Source organism: Temnothorax americanus, unplaced genomic scaffold (assembly GCF_048541705.1).
Source record: "Temnothorax americanus isolate GAGA-0224 unplaced genomic scaffold, ASM4854170v1 Scaffold61, whole genome shotgun sequence".
Classification (NCBI taxonomy): domain Eukaryota; kingdom Metazoa; phylum Arthropoda; class Insecta; order Hymenoptera; family Formicidae; genus Temnothorax; species Temnothorax americanus.
This window is the reverse complement of record NW_027509762.1, coordinates 166797-189139: the sequence shown is the minus strand read 5'-3', so window position 1 is coordinate 189139 and position 22343 is coordinate 166797. Positions and strand designations below refer to the sequence as shown.

At 39.2% G+C, this 22343-nt stretch overlaps 3 protein-coding genes across 7 annotated transcripts in view; 2 read left to right on the top strand and 1 right to left on the bottom strand.

The window, feature by feature from the left end:
- Nucleotides 1-22343, top strand: part of LOC143905464 (uncharacterized) — a 249609-nt gene that overhangs the window by 201880 nt on the left and 25386 nt on the right. The gene's annotated exons all lie outside the window — the stretch shown is intronic.
- Nucleotides 48-8897, bottom strand: LOC143905465 (uncharacterized). 2 transcript variants are annotated; one of them, XM_077420899.1, is made up of 2 exons: nt 3504-7052; nt 48-3424 (listed from the first exon to the last, which is right to left on the bottom strand). In XM_077420899.1, exon 2 carries the CDS (start codon nt 1614-1616, stop codon nt 834-836), a length of 783 nt encoding a protein of 260 aa, XP_077277025.1. In that variant the 5' UTR covers nt 1617-3424; nt 3504-7052; the 3' UTR covers nt 48-833. The 2 variants fall into 2 exon arrangements, with proteins under 2 accessions (XP_077277025.1, XP_077277024.1); XM_077420898.1 differs by having other exon boundaries at nt 1519-3424; nt 3504-8897.
- LOC143905418 (uncharacterized) lies at nt 11415-21454 on the top strand. The gene is made up of 5 exons (XM_077420844.1): nt 11415-11594; nt 13629-13842; nt 13927-14179; nt 21125-21282; nt 21357-21454. Exons 1-5 carry the CDS (start codon nt 11415-11417, stop codon nt 21452-21454), a joined length of 903 nt encoding a protein of 300 aa, XP_077276970.1.

Below are 22343 nucleotides of genomic sequence, written 5' to 3'. Positions count from 1 at the left end.
CGTGGCGATCTGTGCTGGGGCGCTGACAAAGAGTGTGGCGATCCAGTGCTTTCGCTGCCGAAAGCGTGGCGATTACGGGGTTGATTCTTGGAGGTCGTAATAATCACTGTCACTTCTGGGATTCCGACTCGCAGTTTCCGCCGACAAAACGTGGCGATCTGTGCTGGGGCGCTGACAAAGAGTGTGGCGATCCAGTACTTTCGCTGCCGAAAGCGTGGCGATTACGGAGTTGATTTCCAGAAAAAGACAATAATCTCGACAAATTCCCGAAAGTGAGTTTGACCTCTACGCTAACGATCTGAGCGCTGACGAAGAGTGTGGCGAGCAGGGGTGTGGCGGATTGGTTTTGAGCGCTGCCGAAGAGTGTGGCAAGCTTAAAATTCATTTTCGTGAACGCGGCTGAATGACGAAGAAAGGAGGTAGGCGCGTTTGTATTAAACAAATCAGATTCCAGATCAAGCAAGCAGTCATTTCTAATCAAGATCCTCTCTCCTTCCTCCAACAATTGCAACAATTAGAAAACGCACCCCCCCTTTAAACTTATTCCTGTCGATTTCAACGTTGATTATCCTAATTATAACCAAATAAATAAAGCTGATCCTCGTTACCATACGTATATACTCAGATATCTTTTCGGTCCCGAATAATAAATATAATAATAATATCCTTCACACAATTTGTCCAAATCCCTGGTAAATTTCTTAAATGCATTGACCAAAAAACGGACGAACTATAACAGTCAGAACGTGACATACTACTACTACTACTACATTATATATTACGTTACATACATAAACTACTGCATACGTTATACTATTGCATACATACATACGTTACAAAGGTATTCGGTAATGTCCCCACGGTAACGTATCGGTCGAATCGGGTATAACGTATCGCTTATCGTCGTACGGACTCAGAGCGATTTTTGTTTCGGACACGGTGTACACCTCGTGCAACTTCGATCGTATACAGGACTGGTGTCGCGTCATTTCAATTTCGTCTCGCAGACATCTCGTGTAATCGTCGAACGTTATAGTACGCGCTACGACGTTGCTCTTGACACCTTTCACTTTTTTACAGTCCTTCTTACTATCCACCCTCAACGCGTACATTTTCGCCCTGAGTCCGACGAATTCGGTCATGATCGCACCGTTATTCTCGTCCCTCATCAAGCCCGGCACTTTTTTGTTCTCGAGCGTTATACCGTACGCGTTGTCGATCGCGTAATCGCTCGTGTTGAATCTAGCGATATCGCGTTTCACGTTCTCGTACACATCCTCGCACTCGATGTGGTATATCAGACTGTCCGCATCGGTATACATAATTCTACACATGTCGCCATACAGGGGAGACATGTACTCGTGATGAAATTCATACAAACAGACTTTCGATACGTCGAGAATGCACATGCCGACGTAAATAGGTTTGTCAAATTTAACTTCGAGTTTTTGCAGTTCAACGGCTATCAGGTTTTCTGAAAAAACGCTCCTACTGTGAAAATTTGGTTTCGAGATTAGTGCCTCGGCGCCGTATCTATCCTCCCACTTTGTCACTAATTTTACATCGACGTGGTTTCGAACTTTCTCCATTGTTTTCCCAAAAACCGCGTTATTCATCAATTTATATAAATTTTTCTCAAAATTGTTCTGGGCCAGTGTTCTAAATTTCGTATTGAGCTCGATGTAAGTGCGAAGCCACGTAGATTGAGCGAATTGCAATACGCGATGTATCTTTGTGATGCAAATGCCGTGTCGCGTGCACTGCTGTAGATTGCGATAATGGATGACGTAACGCTTCTTATCGTACAGCGTGGCGAGAAGTTTGTCCTGCTGTTTGCCGGGCGGTTTATCGCGCGTCGGACAGAACGGTAAGTCAGCGTGCGCGTCGTGTATATTCTGTGGATACTCTAGATCGACCTCAAGAATATAACCCGTGAGCGAATGCGAAGCGATCGCGTTAAACTCGAAATTCGAAACGTCTTCGACCCATCAAAACTCCGCGTAGGGCAGTGGCTCACACATCGCCCAGCCGTACAAGTTGTTTACATCGAAATACATCAAGTACGAAGACGGTTTGGATAAATCGTATGACTGCATGTACTTGTTGTTGGCCTGCGCATATCTGCCGGAACATTGACTCAGAACACCGCGTATACCGCGTTCATGAACATAACCATGTCAATGTCGGTGAGCAGTTCGAAATTTATGCGAGTATGCTTTAACATGGCGTCCCATGTGAAACTTGGCGAAGTATAGTAGTACGCGGAATTGAGTCCGTAACTCGCTATACAACTGTCGCGGAAATTTTCAAAAACGTCAGCCAATAACAAGACATCGGTCTTTAGATACAGATCGCTGTATTCGCCCAAGGTTCGAACGGAGAACCGTCGCCAGACGTTCGCGGCGTGCTCGTAATCGCTCTCGGATACGGTGTCACCGGTCAAGGAACTGTAAAACGATTCGCGCGGTGGTAAACACGTGTCCTCCAGCTTGTCTACACAATCCACGTATTCGTACGGAAATACGCCTTTTCGCGTCAAAAGATCAAAATCCTCGGTCGATAATTGGGAAAATTGAGAACGTACAATTTTTAACTTATCTCTGTATAGAAAAGATGTTAATTTATCGAGGCTGCTACTTAAAAATTTATACAAATTGATAAACCGTAATTTTATGTCGCTTCAAAAATCTGATTTTTTGCGGTATCTTTAACGTGTTTCGTGAATGAAATGTATTTTTTTTTCGTGATTGGAAGTAAGTCTACGTGTGAAGAACACTTCGTATACGCTGTAGCTATTTCCTTGATAATAAAATGCGCGTCGTAACCCGATAAATTACGAAAAATTATTGAAATGTAATGCGAATCTGTGTAATTTAGATTACAGTTGGGATGCGCGGGACCTCTATAACGACCGGTCAGATGACAATGATCGCGTACTGGCACGTCGTCTGGCTCGAACGGTTTTTTGCAAATGTGGCAATGCGTCGCGCTGTGAAATATCTCCCGCTCGTCTCGCGTTAATTCCGTCATGCGAACATTATCGGATAAGATAATTTTTACGTCGTGTGCTAAACGTCTTAGTTCCTCGGCGAACCACGCGACGCAATCCTTATCGCGACGAAACCAATACGCGGATAACGAGTCGTCGTACGAGCACCGCACGTAATATCCTATGCTAAATAATCTAAATACCCGATGATGTTGAGACGTGTATGTGGACGTTTTCGGATCCGCATCCGTCTTCTCGAGGGTACATTCCAGGTCGGCGTACACGACGAACGGAACTCGTTCTTTCCTGCTGTGATTCTTGAAACTCAGCCACTTGTCGTCCTCGCTCGGTAGTCGGATGGCACAGTTGTTTATCTCTCGGCAGTCTACTCCGTGAGCTTCCAATTGCTCGCTCGATCTAAAATAATGTAAACAGCTGCAAAAAGAAAAACACATTTTTTAATTTTTATATTAAAAATATTTTTTTATAATTTTATTAAAAAGGAGGTACTCACCGATCGCAAAAGTATTTCCGACCATTGTGCCCGCTCAATTGCGAGCTAACGAGACGCGATAGGTCCTTTATCCACGCGAAATGTCCCACGTTGTCGTCTCGCGGGTCCTGCACGTACAGCAAATTGACGTGCTTTTCTTTCTTCAGGTCGGTGAGCCATATTGGGAGAACGTTCGGCGTCTTCTCTCCCTCGATGGCATACACATTGATGGATATATCGTTGAGTCGTTCGAACTTTTTAATCTGTTTCAAAGTCATTGGAAACTCAATGCCTTGTAAATTTAATACTGTTGTGTAATGTCGGTACGAGGATTCCCGTTCTGAATGTTTTTCGGCTGGATGTAAAGCAGCCACCACTGACCACGCGAAGCATGCATTGTCCATCGATTGCACGTTGATCACCGCTTTCTTTGATTTAATTTTTTGAGGTAAATTTATGTAACATCCCGCGTGCAAAGGATTGTATTTGTTTACGTTTACAGTCAAATTAAGTATACGCGACAACGCTCACCCGCTGTCGCGTTACTGAAACTCTTCGAAACGCGATAAAGTAGGCTCGATAATGTGTCGCTCGTCGCTCGTACCACTCGCGCTGATCGGACGCACAAAAGAGTTCACGGTTTCCCGTGCTGACATTTTTGTTCGCACGTTTGTCACCCGTCACAAACGCGAGTCTAGAGAAGATAGCCGCCTTAAGGCCTCCTTTCAAGCCCCGTTCATCATGAACCACACTATAAACTTTTGGACAAACACTTATTAAAATTCCCCAGAACCAATAAAGTTACTTGCAAATTGCTATTTATCACTAATACAGACTTTACGAGATCCTTTATGTAATATAAATTCAATTTAACACTCGAATAAACGCACGTTCCATAAAGATGGACTAAGAAAAAAATTAGAATAAAATATAAATAAATTAATCAGAAGCAAAGCAATCACAGGAACATAATCTTTTATGCCTAAAGAACATGACTATCCTAAAATAATAATTGTTTACTAGCATTTTTCACATATAATTATTATTAACAATAACAATTAAAATATGCTATTATCAGACCTGACTAATATGACTATTGGAACCATCGTGAAAGACCAAACAACTTTTGCTAATAAATTATTCTTGTATCTTTCAAAACAAACTAATTAACAATAAAATTATCGTAAAATTATTATTAAAAATAACCAATAAAATCACTGCAAACACTCAGCAAAGTATGTCAAGTCTCACGAAAAACCTCATTCCATATCTCTTCTCAATTCCGAGATATAATTGAAAATTACGGAAATACATAAAATACAGAAATTTTAAACAACCTAAAATAAAGCCTTTAATTATCTGAATGCAACAAATGAAACCCCATCTCTCCATCTCTTACCGTTTCCGAATTATGAATTATTAAAGTTTCACGTCCGCCATTTTAAACTTTTTACCATTTAAATTTAGAAAGACCAAATCACTTTTACAATAATATTTTAGTCTTTTATACATTTTAAGATTAACAAATTTCATTTTTGAACAAAAATTTTGACATTCAATTATTATGATAAAAATGGGATCCGCCATGTTTTTAAACACTAATAGCGTTAACCCCGATTTTCTATTTGAAATAATTAAATTAATAAATAAGATTAAAGATTTCACTTCATAAACCTGTAGAGAGACGAGGATAGTTTAATACAAATTCACCCAGAGTAAGACAAGGATAACCATATAAACCTGTAATAAATTGAAATAAAATAGAAAACGGATAGTTGAAGATAAAACCAATATAGACGCTTATAGGGAATAATCATTAGAATCATTTGACAGAAAAACATTTACTACACAATCATTTATTTTTGCAATTTTCTTTTATAAACAAATAAAAATAAATTATTAACTATGTCAACAAATATTTTTAATCTATACTCCAGGTAAAATACAACAACTTTCACCTAAGTCTAAACCATGTCATTTTTCTAATAAAAGCTCTACAAAATTTCAAAGAGAAAACCACCCGGTATAAGATGAAAGACCTGAAAACTGCCCTGTGACATAGATATACATATATATGATCAGGCAGTTCTCAGGACATGGAAATTTAGATTTTAATATCCCACAACCACAATGGTTAAAAATCTCTTTTTATATACACTGATAACCTGAACATTTTCTCTCGGAATTCGGAAATAATATATAAAGCATAATTTTTAATAAACTCCTATACTTAATTAATCGAAGAAGTACATATTTCTAGTTGTGTCTCGACACCCCATAATAAAACTCATTCCGATATATATAAATTTCGCATGTATATATATATTCCGCATTAGTAACCCTGTAAAAACAATAACAACACTTATTTCCACAATTGTTTATTTACAAAACATTTATAACAGTAAAATAAAGCGTCATATAAAAGAAATGATTTTATTATAGAATCAAAACCGCGTAACTAAGGAAAATCCAACAACATCAATATGCAAATTAAAAGGTACCAAATTGTTTAACAAATAATTTGTTATTAACAAATACATATATTGATAATAATATTTTCCAACGCTATATTATACTTTATTGAAATTCCTGCAACATACACTTCCTATACAACTCTATCGAATTCCCAACCATACGCGAGATATAAAAACAATAAGAATCTTATTATATAAACAACTTAAGTTTATTGATCTACTGTACTAATGAGAATGCTAACCATTTCTACCTGCACAACATATTATTAACATAGTAGTAGAATCATCGATACCACTGCTAACATCACTTTTATCAATATTGTTATTAACAAATATATATATATATATATATATACTCACTAAAATTAATATTACTCTCGAGCGTCAAGCGCCGAGGCGTCACTCACGTACCTGAAAGGATAGAATTGTAATTGCGCTGCATAGACACGCGAATCCGAGCAAGATGCGAATATTGTACGATCTGAAGGAGAGAAAGAGAGAGTCTGATACACCGTAGTAACTGTTAGACAAAGAGAGCAATATCTTTTGTACTTTAGACATACTAACAATTATTTTAATTGTATTATTGAATTATTCTACCACATGTAAAGTTAATCTAAAGGAAGTTAAACAATATTTAACGTATTTTGAAGTCAAATTAGTGAAGATTATTATGTTCTTCTATGACAAAAGTCATGTTGAGATTTTATGATAAAAGAAGGTATCGCTCTCGTTACAAATCTCTGTTAGAATAAAAATAGAAATTGAACGAGGCCACTAAGTGACAAGTGACTCATATGCGAGTAAAATCTAGTCATACTTAAAACAAGCTGGCAAGGGAGCCGCACAGGTAGAGGTAGACTCATATCCGCTAGACAACACTCTATGACTCATTGTAACCAGGTGTGGTCACCTCCCACTATCGTTTCCAGAATTGTATAAAAGCACCTCTCGCCCACTCGACAGAGAGTCTGGAACAGAATCTGAAACGAGCTGGTTCGTAGTGGAACGATCCAGGAAACCTTACATATTTTATACTTGTTCCATTCTCCATATAAACTACTTGTATTTTGGAGTTATACAATAAATATCATACTCTTTTCAAAAGAAGATAAAAATTATTAAATACCTACCTTCAACGGACTCAAGGAGCTATAATCCACATCGCCGAACACCAGCTAGTTATCCTGGGGTTTCACCCCCTTAACCAGCGGAAAAAGAACCTATTCAACGGAGACGTCCTGCCGGATCGAGCCACCTCGCATCACCCAGGACGTCACAGGTGTTACCTCGGGAGATGAGAGGGGAAGCCCTCCGAGAGTCGCATGACGATCCACAAGCGGGACACTTCGGGGTGGAGAAGACCTATCGGCGAATAGCGGCCGCTTATTTCTGGCCCAACATGTTCCACGAGGTGGCCGCCTATGTGAAAAAGTGCGATATCTGCCAACGTACCAAGGTAGAGCAGCAGGCCCCCGCTGGTTTAATGGGACCACGCACCGTTCAATAGCCGTGGACCGTGGTGGCGGCGGACATGGGCCCCCTGCCGCGTAGTCGGGCGGGGTATTCCTAACTCCTCGTCATTCAGGATTTATTTACAAAATGGATCGAATGTCGGGCCTTGCGAGCTGCGAACGCGAAGAATATTAAGGACTCCTTGGAAGAATTGATTGTGTCTCGTTGGGGAACCCCTAAATATCTACTGACGGACAACGGTACGGAGTTTGTCAATCGGACGATGAAAGATTTCGCGGCGGAGAATGGTATCCAGCTTACGACCGTTCCACCCTACCACCCTCAGGCTAACCCGGTAGAGCGGGTGAATCGCATTTTGAAGACAATGATCACCACTTTCTTGAAGAACGACCATCGCGAGTGGGATGCCCACCTCAGCGATTTCCGTTTCGCCTATAATACGGCCTACCATTCGTCGTTAGGCGTTTCGCCTGCCTTTCTCAATTTGGGACGTGAACTTGCCCCAGCGCGCTACTTGAAGCGTAGAGAGTCCGGGCTAGACGGACCGGTCGACGAGGAAACTCCGGATGTCGAGGGGTGGTCGAAGCGCATGGAAAAGCTACAACCGGTATACGATTGGTTAATCGAGAATCTGGAGCGGGCTCACGCGCGGCAATCCCATTATTGCAATTTGCGCCGACGAGATCGACAACATAAAGTAAACGATTTAGTCTGGAGGCGACAACACGTTTTGTCGTCCGCGACTCAGAATATCGCCGCAAAGTTGGCTCCCAAGTTTCATGGTCCGTTTCGCGTTTATAAAATATTGTCGCCGGTAGTATATAAGCTGGTCGACTTGGAGGGGAAGTCGGTTGGGAAGAGTCATGTACAAGACTTGAAACACTACTACCCTCCCCGGTCGGAACCAGCTGTGGCTGGAGCCTCGTCGTAAGTTGAGTGAATCGGTTGAGTCGGGGAAAGGGGACCCGAACCAGTTGTCGGGATTGGTGGTCAAGACCTTTCGGTCCTTTCCGGGGAGGGGGGAGTTGTGACGTGGCCCCTTAGGCCCGTCACATGAGCCTGTGGCTCGTGCGGAGCCCCGGATTCCATCCTTGCGATGGGGTGGACCAATTTATATGGCGCGGGCGTTTCTGGTCGTTTAGTGACGTTTCAGGAGGAAGCGGCCGTACGGCCCTAGTTTCGGCAAACTCGCGCCACCCGACGGGGCGAAAACGCACCACCGAGCCAGGCGCCGAGGACCGAAGGCGCGAGAGAGATCGTCACTGTGGGGCCGATAGCGAGCGAGCGTGGACGTCCGGCGAGGACGAATAGCGAGCGAGAGCGGAAGTCCGGCGAAGACTTGCGAGCGAGAGCGGCGGTCCGGCGAAGACCCAGGGCGGATTGTGAGCGAGGGCGGCGGCCCTACAAGCCCGGTCGAGGCCAAAGGACCAAGGATTGGCAAGACGTGAGCGGTCGGCAATCTCAACGAGGTAACAAGGGGCATCGAGGGCGGAGGGTCGCGTACCGAGTAATTGTGAGAGAGGCGCGTATGATCCGATGGTGATTTACGCGTCCTTGCCGTGAATCCCTCGGGATTGTTGTCGTGAATTTTTCGCGATTGCCGTGGGTTAAAAGTCGGGTCTGACATACCCCGCCCGTCGCTGCCCGTAAAAACGCTGGGGGACTCCTTTCCTTTTCGACTCAACCGTCGCATAAGTACGGACGATCGGAGGGACAATTACTTGTCGCGTATTACGGTAGCTCTTTTGCGCATCCGAGTATTGATAGGTTCGGCCAGGCCCCACAGTCACCCCGTTAACTTGCGTGTTAGAATCGACGGTAATTATAGCGGCATACCGCGGTCCCCGCGTGTTAATTGTACGCCCGGCGACGCCCGCGGGAGGCGTCCAGATCACGTGCCGAGGACGTGAGTCCCGCGTGGTGCTTGGATGTGCGGTGTTGTTTGGCGAACCGTACTTAAAGTTTGGCGTTTTCATTTCACGGATACAATTTCTGGTTTGCGAATAATACTTCTACTTTGCGGATCCTATTTCTTTTGCGACTAACCGATCTAACGTTTATTTGGCGGATACTATTTCTCTTTCGCGGACCCTCTTTCGATTTTGTGACTAATATCTTACTTTGCGGATCATACTTTTATTTTGCGACTATCCTATTTTGCATCTCTATTAATGTTTCTATTTTGCGGATTATAGTTCTATTTGGCAAATAATAGTTTCTACTTTGCGGATAATATTTCTTTGCGGATCATATTTTTATTTGGTGGCTATCCGATCTAACGTTTCGAGTTTTTTTTTATTTTTCGGATCGTATTTCTCTTTTGTTTATCCAATTTCTATTTTGCGAATAATAATTTTACTTTGCGGATCATATTTCCATTTTGTGGCTATCCTACTTAGAGTTTTGCGTTTCTATTTTGCGGATAATGTTATTGTACAGCTATTCTATTTAGAGTTTTGCGTTTCTATTTTGCGGATAATGTTGCAATTTGGCAAATAAGATTTCTATCTTGCGGGTAATATTCCTATGAGGCGTCTATATTATTGAGAGTCTGCGTGTCTATCGAGTTTGCGCTTATATTGGGGCGAGTCATATTCCGCTTTTGGGTAATATTTCTATCTTTCGGACCCTATCTAAAGATCGGCGTTTCTCAATCGCGGAGAATAGTTAGCGTGATGCAAGTATTTGTTGAAGACCACTTGTGGAGTCATCGCGTGTATCCTTCGGGAAAAGGAAAGGGAATCTATCCCGTCATGTTGTGCAAATACAATTTCTGATGTCTATTTTCCGCAGGTTCTTTTTTTTGTTTCGCCTAACCATTGTCAACGTCTCCTCGAGTTACCCGGTCATTGAACTACGACCCTCTGCCGCTGAGAGAGCAGCCGCCGCGAACGGTCAGAGCCGTGTTATTCGGTTTGAAGCCTTCCGAGGATAAAGAGAATCTTTGGCGTAGATTTTCTAGGAGCATTTGGAGTCACTTCGCGCGTTTTGAGTTATTTGGAGCAAAAGGTGGTGTGGCCTTCTCCACTCCTGGCGCCTAACACATTTCGCGTTCGTATCCGGCTCTGACACCCGCTCTACATCATTGTGACGCTGGGCCTTGTACCGTGGTGCATAACCGTCACGCGGCAGTATAAAATAGCGTCGCATTATCTTGAGCCAGTCTTGGTCAAGTCGAGCAAATAGTCGACTTAAGACGGTTTTGTCAGGTTATGTGCTACATTAGTGGTGATATTCCAGTGTCGGGGTTGCGTCATTCTCGCCGTCGTGGCCGTCATCATCGCGTCGTGTATCGTGACGATTTACCTTAAAGAGAGCGACGGGTGCAGTGGTGGTGTTTTCCTTCCAAGGAGGTACGACGAATAAACTCGAGTCGCCGATACTCGAGGCGAGGAAGTGTGACGAGGAAAGTGTGTAGTCATCGATGTGAGAGCCGAGCAGCCGAGAACGACGAGGAAGAGCAGAGGGAGCGAATGCGAAAGGGAAGAGCAAAAGAGCGAGAGAGAGAGACAGCGGACAGGCCGAAGCGTCACAAGCCGGGAATTCGGACGACCGCGGCTCCGTCAGGGAGCTCCAGAAGTGGCAACGGTTTCGTCGGGAAGTATCGAAGTTGGCGCGAGAGGCGGAGAAGTCAGCTTTGGTCTGGCTCTGGTGGTAGCGGTTGAAGCGGAAGCCGCTGCGGTAACGATGCCAAACATCGGTGTCAGTTGCTAACCTTGAGACACTCGAGGCCAGAAAAGCCGCAACGGGCACGGAACGCGCTCTGCCTAACCGAGTAAGTAAGAAAACGATGAAAGTGGTATTTTACCGGCGATGTTGCCATCTCCCACTTATGCTGCACTTGTCATGTCGCCTTACAGTGCCAGACTAGAGTCAAGCTCACAGGGTCTTAATTTTTTCAAGCCCGTTCCTTTGGCAGTGGTTTCGCTAGATCGGGGGCTGTGTTAAACGGGACCAGTGTGTTAAACAAAAATTTTTTACAATGGCAACTAAAAGAGTTATTTATTCCGATTTAGAGAAGCAAGTGTTTCTCGAAATTTTAAAAAAATATAAGCATATTATTGAGTCAAAAAGAACAAATTCGTTAACATTAAAAGAAAAATCAGAAGCTTGGTTTATAATTACACAGGAATATAATGAGTCTTCATTAATTTCTAATAAGGTATTTTAAGATAAACATAAACTCTTTTTCTTCGCCAGTGAATAATAAAATGCAGAGGATTTGTTTATTTCGACCAAACTGGCAATCTTTATTAAGTTGATAAATTTGAGGAACTGCTGTATGAAATGTACTTCAAATACCTTACCGTTATTTGGCATTATGACCATCCACTTATTTTTAATATTAATCTACGCATATAAACATGTAAATTGTTGTAATCTAAAATTACAACAAGTAATTATCGAAGTATATTATAATAAATTATATTATCATAAAATTTTAGAATAGTCTTTCGAAAGACTTCGAGGGAACAGTCTTTCGAAAGGCTTCTCAATTTACGCCGACGCGGACGTGAAAGTTCATCAAGCTTCCGCGTCAAACTATTGCGAGATGCAAAGGAATGTGCGTCAACGCAGTTCGGCAATCGCGGAACCGCGGGATTACCGCGAGATTGCGAATGCGCTCGGTCGCTGACCGACCTCATTCGGGGGGCCGTCGAATCCGGCGGAAATGCGCTGACAAGGCATATGTCAAACTAATATAAGGGACCGCCGAGTAAGCCGCGACGGAGAGTAGTACACCGGAGACTCTGCCCGTGCCGTTCTCGTTGTCGCGTCGCGAAAAGTATACAAGGTGCGAGTAATAGTAAATACGACGGCTAAACTAAGTGTAATCGAGAAAGTGTAACAAGGCACTAAAATAAAGTTCCAGCGTAAGGTGAAAGTGAGCAAAGTTGATTTAACAACGCCTACGTCCCGTTCCACCTGTGAACCCGGATTCTTCTTAGGCTGTCCGCATGTGCTTCCCGAGTTCCAACTCGTAACGTCAAAAGATCCCGAAGAATAAACGTTTTGCCGTACGCCGTCGCTAACCGGCGACGCGGCACAACAAAATGTTCCATTTCATTATTTTTGACTTGATGTTTTCTTAATTCACTTTACACATATTTAATATTATATTGTTTTAGTTCTTAGATTTAGATTTATTGCTGACATAATGTCCGAACTAACGAAATGTTTTATAAAGGCTGTGGTTCACTTGATACTACAAATGCTTTGAAGCGTTCTTTTTCTCCTTCTTTCTTCATTAAAAAAAAAATAAGAGGAATGCTTTAAAGCATTTGTAAATGGACCACAGGGTCCTTAAGGGTTGTGATGGTATATGACCAAGCTCTGATATTCGGAATTACCGTCCATCCCTGCGGCTCCAAACAGGCACTCTTCCAAGGGCTGGCCGTCCGTGTCCAGGACCAAGATTGTTACCTCGATATTCTTGCCAGTAGAGTTTCCGCCGCGTTCGAATTCGCCCCGTTCCAGCTTCAGATACAGATTGTTACGCACATCACCCGGCATAATCACGTCCGAGAAGCCGAGCTTCTTCGTGAGGCAGGTATTTTTGAAAAGCAACGGATTCTCCTCCCGAACCTGAGAGAGCTCGCCGTGCAGCATACGAAGAGATACAACTATTCCATAATTGGGCTGTCCGGGTAAAGGCGAGCACTTGTTGTTACGTATAATTTGTTCGAGCAGCTGCGGACCTTAAGGGGACCGCAGACAAAAGCGTATAAACAATAAAATGTACTTGATAAGGACTGGAATCCCGGTTGATTAGCACAACGTTTCGACATACTTTATCGTTTATATGCTTTTGGCTGCGGTCCCCTTGACGTTACAAATGCTTTGAAGCATTTCTCTTCTTTTTTCTTTCTATGAAGAAAGAAGGAGAAGAAAAACGCTTCAAAGCATTTGTAGTGTCAAGTGGACCACAATCTTTAGAAAACATTTTGTTAGTTTGGACATTATGTCAGCAATAAATCTAAATCTATAAAGAACTGAAACAATATAATATTGAATATGTAAAGTGAATTAAGAAAACATTAAATCAAAAATAATGAAATAGAACATTTACATGTTTTGTGCGTAGATTAATATTAAAAATAATGCCAAATAACGGTAAAGTATTTGAAGTATATTTCATACAGCAGTTCCTCAAATTTATTTATTTTTCTTAATATTAGGATATTTTATGTTGCAGAAAAATGTTTCACAATTAAAGAAATACTGGTCTAACTTAAAACAACAAAACAAGAACATTTTAACAGCTGAAAGACAAGCAAGATTTCTTACTGGTGGATCGCCACAAAAAAATGTTGGTGAAGTTGATTCAAATGTGTTAGACATAAAACCTAGCCTTATGACTACAGCACCAACAATATCTTCGAGTAATTTTACAAAAAATGAGTCTATAGGTACTATTAAAATGTTTTTAAATAATACACATAAATTTGTTAATAAAATTATTTGTTAAATAAAGAAATAAAATTTATTATTTTAGATTGACAAAAAAAATTTTAAAGCAGTTAAGCAAAATAATTTAACAGTACTAAACGAGGTTTCTAATGAACAACATTTAAAGAAAACACCAATAAAAACACCAACTTTGTCATGCAGTCAGCATGAAATATGTCAATTAAGAAAGGAACGTGAAGAGTTCATAAATGAATGGACAGTTAGAAAATTATTATTAAAGGAAAAAGAATTAAAAGAGCGAGTAAAATTAGCGAAATTTCAAGCTCAAAAAAAGATGTAATTATTTATTTTTTTATTAAATAATTAAATAATTTATTATATTTAAAATTCGAATGTAATTAAATTTGGAAATAAAAGCCAATTAACTCTTATTGCCAAATTTATATAACTATATTTGAATTTTTTATATAGAGAGCCTTTATATATTATGACGACAACGACGATGTCCGCCCGGTCCCGCCAGCCGGGCCGGAGCGCGCCGTCGCTTTTCCTTATCCAGACTCTCTAACGTTGTCTGTAATTATTCCTGAATCGCGATAAATTTCTCCAAAACCCAGATGGAGACTCGACTGAGTCTTGATATGTTGGGCGCCAGATGCGATTCCTCACACCACGATATACGAGATCGCAATTCTCTCAGGCGTGAGTTTCTTTGATTTATCGCGGTTGGAAAAGGAGAGGGAGCGTAGCGCAATTAACACTCGAATAACAATAACAAACAAATATATTTAAACAGCGGATAACAGGAGTAATGAGGTAGTCGTTTTCCACGGCGAACTAATAGAATCCGAGTTAGCGTCCCGTGTCACCCCACGAGCGCGATACTCATTCCGTCGCCGAATTGCTCAGCAATTCCTATCCGTTCGTACTCGGATGATTTTCCGCACAAATCGCAACGAGTTCGGCCCTGACGACTAAACGCGGAACAGCCAAGGGCCTTTACTTGCGCCGAAACGCACAAATTTATTCTCTTACAACTAACGCAATTCGTTTGCAATAACCGCGACAGAACCGTGAGCTATTATACGCAACGAGACTGTTCAACATACGCTCGAATTTACCCACAAATTAACCCGGTGAGACGTACGAACATCCACTTACACGCAACGCGAACTTACGATTAACGCGAACTCCCGTACAATTAACGCAGTTTACTTACAATTAACCGGAAACAATAATTGTGAGGCTCTTGCACGCGCGAGAGCAACTCCCCGAATTGACCGCGGATCGCCCGATCACGCAAGTCCCAAGTGACCGCGAATCTCCCAATTACGCGAGTCTCGAATGACATTAGCACTCCCAAACACTGAGTGACCAGTCTGCCTGCGCGCTTAGGAAGATTAAGGCGGGGGTGGACGGTCAAAAATGACAAATTTTACAAGAAAAAAAATGATAAAGCTCAGGGAAAAAAATTATAGGAATGTTAAGTATTTGTTGCTACAAAACGCGGAAAATTATTGGCAGACGATTTCGTGGTAGAGAAAGGGCCGGCAGACTGCAACAAAGCGGCGTTAACTTTTGTGAAAAAAAAAATAATAAGGTACATGATTAAAAATTATTAGTAATAATTACTAAACTGTTAACGAAGCTATGTGCTAAATGGCAGACGAAAAACCTGAAGACAACATCGAGGCAGATTGTAATGAAGAGCGCGGTTTCGATCGCGCTTAATGAGCTAGTTTCGTACGTGCGCTACTATGATATGTTATTTTGTTATTTATATGAATATATTACATGTTTCTTTTTTTTTTCCATTAATGGATTCAGTTTGTATTCATTTTTTTATTGTTAAAAATAAAATGATTAATTTATTTATTATATTGAATCTAAATTGTTACTAATTGATCTCATAACATTTTTTATCTGCAGTTGAAAACTATATATAAACATTTTTCTACAAGTTTTAAAATAATATATTGAAGTTTTAATAGATTGAGAGATTCGAAAATTATATTCGAAAATTCAACGCAGGTATAAAAACTGTTTGAAACGGTTCAGAGGGACCAAGCGGCCGAGAAACAGCTGTATAGTAGAGGCTGGAAAAGGTCATTTATGATAATAAAAATAATAAATATAAGAGAGTTCAGTATACTCGAAAACTCGACAGTGAACAGACGTCCAACGTGTTATATTGTGCCGAATTTTATTTTTTTTCAGTGGCTTTTAGAATTTTTATTTATTGTTTATTTATTATTTATTTATTATTTATATAATCTTTATTTATTATTAATATTTTGCAAATATCAGTGAACTATTCGCAAAATGAGTTCGGAGCAAAAGTGTGTATTTTGTAATAACAGCAGTGAAACTAAAATCACACTTTTTAACGATAAAATTTTAGAAAAATGCAAGAAGATTTTAAAAATTCGTGTGACTTACAAGCTAAAGTATAATGAACTTATTTTACCCACAACTCCAGATAAAATCAATGGGTACCATGGAAATTGTTATAGTAATTTCACGGCTATTAAAAGAAAGTATGTTGACAATTATAGTGAATTGGTGAAATTACAGCAGTCTGGAAATACAATACCGGAGCCTGATCCTTGTAAGTACATAAATTCTTATATGACTTTTTTAATACATTGTTGTTAAATAATAAAACTAATTTATTGTATATTTTATGTAGCTAATAACGAATTGATTGCCTTATCTTCTGAGAGTCAAGCTACACTGTCTTGTCAACCCAGCACGAGTTCGACAGGTAATAATTACAATTTGTTTATATTTACATTACTGTAGAACTAGACGCCGAGAGAGTAATAACTAATTTATTGTTTATTTTATGTAGCTAATAACGAATCGACTGCCTTATCTTCTGAGAGTCAAGCTACACTGTCTTGTCAGCCCAGCACGAGTTTGACAGGTAATAATTACAATTTGTTTATATATTTAAATTAATGTAGAACTAGACGCCGAGAGAGCCACGAAAAGGGACGCTATGGCCCCGGCTTGGTGCGGTAAGAATCGGCAGGCTGTTTTTTCCCTTTCTTGACCTAAGGAAAGCGTCGCTTGCTTCTCCCCCCCCCCCGTGGAAGGTTCCGGTAAACCTTTCGTACATTTCTTATTCGAAAAATGTAAATTTTTGAAATGAAATTTTTTGTTAAGTAAAGTAAAGTAACGAATTATATTTTATTTTACAGAAAATGTTGAAGAGTTAGACAATAACATGTCACAGTTGTCTTCACACGAAGAACAAGTAAAAAGCGGCAATGTAATTTATTTTTTTTTGCGATAAGTCACGTAAAGTTCAAAATTATAAAGTAGTTCCGATTATTAAATCTGTGTCCGAAATGTTGATCGAGAAAATCGTTACAAATGCCACTGCTCTAAACGATACGCAAATGTTAAGTAAAATTAAAGATGTACGATCACAAAATTTAATTCATTACCATAACGTATGTAAATTAATTTATTTCAAAAAACATATATCAGCTCAGACTACTCAAAAATCAGAGTGGCACACTATAAGAGAAGTTAATGTTTTAGTTGATAATGAAATTTATGATTTAATAACACAAAATACGATAGCAAATAAACAATGCTATTCATTGAAGTATCTTATAGAATATGCAAAAAATGCTTTATATAGGTTAGGTATAGAAAATTACGAGTCTTACGAATCAACTTTATCAAGCAATTATTTGTTAGAAAAGTTAACAAAAAAATTTGGCGATGATTTACAAGTAATAACGTTTCACAATAAAAAAATTATTGCACCAAACGACGGCTCTGTGATTACAGATAAAACTTTCGGCGAATGTGAAGAGCTGGAAGTATTAGAGCGTGCGGCATTTATATTGAGAAAAAAATGTTATCGATTAAAGCTCAGCCTCTATCAGGCAACATAACAGCGCTCGATTTAATTAAGGGGGAATGCGAAATCCCTACTAATGTTTCACAGTTTTTCCGTTCAGTAATTTGCGGTAATGATCCAAGAACTGTAAAAAGTTGTAACTGCACTCGCAAAGTAAAGTCAATCGTCCAAGACCTTATTTACGCAGTAAGTCATGGAAAAATTAAAACTTCTAAGCACATAACGCTTGGAATGACATTGAAAAGCATCACAAGTAGTAGAAAAGTAATTGACATTATAAATAAATACGGGCACTGCTGCAGTTACAACACTATCGAGGAATTGGAAACTGAAGCTACGTTTGCCTCTTGTAGTAAATCGATTATTTGTCCCGAAGATATTTACTTATCGTCTAATTATTGTACAGGAGTAGCCTTCGACAATTACGATCGATTCGTTGAAACTTGTAGCGGTAAGGATACGTTACATGATACTGTCGGTATAATTTATCAAAATGTTGATACAGATATTTGCGATGTGCGCACATGTGATATAGAACATACTGTAAATGAACCTCCCGCCAAAAGGAGACGGACGTTTGACGCTATATGTCCAGAATTGGTTACTTACGCCAAAAAACCAAAAATAGTTGAAAAATTATTGCCCATTGATAGCGAACTGCGTACAGTTAATAACAGTAATTACACTTTTTACGAAAGGCTAGATGTAATGTGGGTTTTATCTAATTTTTTTAAAATTGCAAACACGCCAATGTGGGTTGGGTTTAACAGTAAAATTGTAGTAGATAAATTAATCAAACAAAAAGTATCGTACCTTACACCGATCAATGCCTCGCCGACAAATATTTCCGTAGTATATGAAACGATGCGTCAAAGTCAGAGAATTGCGGAAGAGTTGCAACAACAATATATTCAAGTCACTTACGATTTAGCGATAGCCAAAGTTGCTTATCAAATCCAATCAACTGAGCATCCACAATTTAACAATCTATTTATCATCTTGGTGCATTTCATATAATGATGGCGTATTTTAAAGCTGTTGGCAAATTTATAGATAAGTGTGGGCTTATTTATATTATGGTTAAAAGCGGATTATTAGCTTCCGGCTCGGTCAATGGATTTATCAGCGGAAAACACTTTAATCGATGTAAGCGTTTACATCCTTTAGTGTTGCTAAGATTGCAAGTTTTGTTGTTTGAAGATTTCTTAACCAAGCAAAATATCAATGTAGAAGTAAATGTACCCGAAATTATCAAAGAATTTCAGTCAAATAAGATTTCAAATTTGAAAATTTTGAATCCAACTTTCGATAAATTGTTAATAGATTTTTTAGATCATAAAAAAAAGGCATTGAATGGAGACTTTGGAAAAACGCCGCAGTATTACGTTATGTACATTAATTTTGTCGATTACTATTTAATGTTTACGCGCAGCATCCGCATCGGTGATTTTGAACTTTTTAAAGAAGTTATTCTGAAAATGGCCAATTTATTTTTTATGTTTAATCAAGGAAACTATTCTCGGTGGTTAGTAAAAAACCATGATAATCTTTTGAAAATTCAGGAAACACATCAAGGTTTAGAAATTCAATTTCAAAATGGGTTTTTCGGTGTCAAAAGAACAGATAAACCTTTCTCCAAAAATCCTGTAGATTTGACACTCGAACAGACGGTCAATGCGGATGCTGCAAGGAGATTAACCGGAATAACACACTTTGCGAATTCGATTAGTGCTCGTCAAAAATGGTCAAAAAGTCACAGTATACGCTCAACACTGATATCGCATACGTACAAAGAAGCTGGTTTAAAAAGAGCTCAAGATATTACCGGAGATTTGGAAAAACATCAAATTAAAAAGGATTCCGTTCAGTTGCAAAATTTTATAAATTTATTAAAGCAAAATTTTAATCCGTTTAACACTGAAAATATCGAAAGTGATTTTTTATATAACATTGGCACCGGACGAGCGGCTTCCGAAGAAGTTTGTAACTTTTTATTAAATGCAGAGAAAAATGGTAATTCGTTGAGAGAGACATTTATTTCTGATTGCGCAGAATCGTCAGATAGATTTGAAGCGACGATCAAACAAAATAAAATACTTAATTTTGCAAATTCAACCGCAAAGAAAAATATCAAAATTAACAACAAAGTGCAAGAAATAAGATTACAGCGAGATTTATTTAGCCGCATGTTATAGCCATTTCAATGAATGAAAATACAAACATAGAAAAGATTCTTACTTTTCCATTAACACCCGTTCCGATGTCATTGTGCCATTTAGACGGATCGATATTTAAGACTGATAAATCAGTTTTACTTAAGCTATTAGAAAAGGATGTTAAAAGTGTAGCTCCGGCACACGTGGACGTTTGTTTGATAGACGGCTTTTATTTAATACATTGTATGAAAGACATAACAAAAACGTTTGGAAATATATCTAAAAAAATACTGCAGATGGGGTAACAACAAATAATAAAGCTCGAGAAATACACGTCATTTTTGATAGATATTTCACGCCCTCAATTAAAGATTATGAAAGATCTCTCCGAGGCGGTAACTGTGATGAGCGTATGTATGTGATTTCTGGACCTGATCAAACAAGACCCGCAAATTTTGTCAAAGAGCTTAGAAATAGCAATTTCAAGGAAGCTCTTGTCCGTTTTTTAATTGGACATTGGCAGAGTACAAAAATGATACAATTTTTTGGAAATAAAACAGTTTTACTGAACTTCCATCAGTGTTATGAATATAAAGTTGGTAATGAGACTGTTTTATTTTCGATAAATGATATCTACACGATAGAAGCTCATGAAGAAGCTGATACGAAAATAGTTTTTCACGCGTGTAATATTCCGGAAGAAGCTCACATTATAATAAAATGTTCCAACACGGACATACTTATTATAATGCTAGCCAACATGAACAAGTTAAAAAGCAATAGTAAAGTTTGGATTCAAACGGGTATTATAAACAGACAGCGTATAATTGACGTGTCAGCACTGTATGATAGACACGGCGAATTATTTTGTAAATCTTTAACAGGGTTTCATGCATTCACTGGATGTGACTTTAATCCAGCTTTTTTTAGAAAAGGTAAACAGCGTCCTTTAAAATTATTACTATTTAGCGAACGATTTCAAAGCGCATTTGCTGACTTGGCTAGTGAAGAATATGATAGAATGAATGTATTTCGAGATATTGAAAAATTTGTCTGTTCACTATATGCGATGAAATCACTTGATTCCGTAGATAATGCTCGCTTTGCGCTATTTTTAAAAAATTATAAAGTTAATGACGTCAATGAACCATTTAAAAAAAAAAAGCTACAAAATTTTGACGCTTCATCGATACCTTCTTGTGCAGCTGAATTAAGACCGTAATTCTTAAGATCTATGTATATCGCTAGATTATGGAGCCACGCTCACAAGAAAATTCCGACTTTTTTGGTACCAGAAGACTGCGGATGGGTGATACTCAACTCCAAATACCAGTTCCGATGGTTCGATGGACCTCAGACACCATCTAGTGTTAAAAACGTTGTTATTGATCAAGAACAGTCTGAAGGTACAAATCTTTGCACACGTTTTCAATCTCATATTTGTTAATAGTCATTTTTAATTTTTAATGTCGTTTTTTAGCAGATATCAACGAAATCGAATCTGAGGATGATATCGATTGCGAAAGCGAAGAAGATATGCAGTATGATGAATCCGATGCAAACAGCGAAATAGAATAAGTCTACAATTTTTAATAGAATTTTTTTGTTAATAAAAAAATTATTCTAATTTTAAACATATCTTTTAGCACATATTATATATATAATATAGAAATTGTTATTTTATTGTCGACATGATATATATATATAAACAAAATAACATATCGCAGTAACGCATCGTACGGAACTACCTCATTAAGCGCGATCGAAACCGCGCTCTTTATTACAATCTGCCTCAATGTTGTCTTCAGTTTTTTCGTCTGCCATTTAGCACATAGCTTCGTTAACAGTTTAGTAATTATTACCAATAATTTTTAATCATGTACCTTATCATTTTTTTTTTCACAAAAGTTAACGCCGCTTTGTTGCAGTCTGCCGGCCCTTTCTCTTCCACGAAATCGTCTGCCAATAATTTTCCGCGTTTCGTAGCAACAAATACTTAACATTCCTATAATTTTTTTCCCTGAGCTTTATCATTTTTTTTCTTGTAAAATTTGTCATTTTTGACCGTCCACCCCCGCCTTAATCTTCCTAAGCGCGCAGGCAGACTGGTCACTCAGTGTTCGGGAGTGCTAATGGAACCTCTCTAGCTATAAATATTTCATGTACCTTATAACTTGCATTTTTATGTAGCCAGCTCTCCGTCTATTTCGCCATCCAGAAAGAGTCCCCTTTTTCTTCTTCCCTTCTTACATTGCTTTTTGTTTCTCTCAAGACTTCCTCCACACTATCTATCAGTCCTTGCCTTACTCCTCTCTCTTTCATTGCCTTAATTAGAACTTCCTTATCTACTGAGTCAAACGCTGCCTTGAGATCTACGAATAGAACTGTCATCTTCCCTTTCTCTTTTTCTAGTTGTCTATTTACCAAGTAGTTCAGTGCGAATTTTTGGTTCATCGTCCCCATTCCT

What these genes read in the sequence shown, in the direction of transcription:
- LOC143905465 (XM_077420898.1), bottom strand. Translation starts at nt 3,886, where the DNA reads ATGGACAATGCATGCTTCGCGTGGTCAGTGGTGGCTGCTTTACATCCA. An exon ending in CGGAAATACTTTTGCGATCG is followed by an intron (nt 3,425 to 3,503) that starts GTGAGTACCTCC and finishes TTCTTTTTGCAG; the next exon opens with CTGTTTACATTATTTTAGAT.
- LOC143905418 (XM_077420844.1), top strand. Translation starts at nt 11,415, where the DNA reads ATGGCAACTAAAAGAGTTATTTATTCCGATTTAGAGAAGCAAGTGTTT. An exon ending in TACAAAAAATGAGTCTATAG is followed by an intron (nt 13,843 to 13,926) that starts GTACTATTAAAA and finishes ATTTATTATTTT; the next exon opens with AGATTGACAAAAAAAATTTT. An exon ending in TGATCAAGAACAGTCTGAAG is followed by an intron (nt 21,283 to 21,356) that starts GTACAAATCTTT and finishes GTCGTTTTTTAG; the next exon opens with CAGATATCAACGAAATCGAA.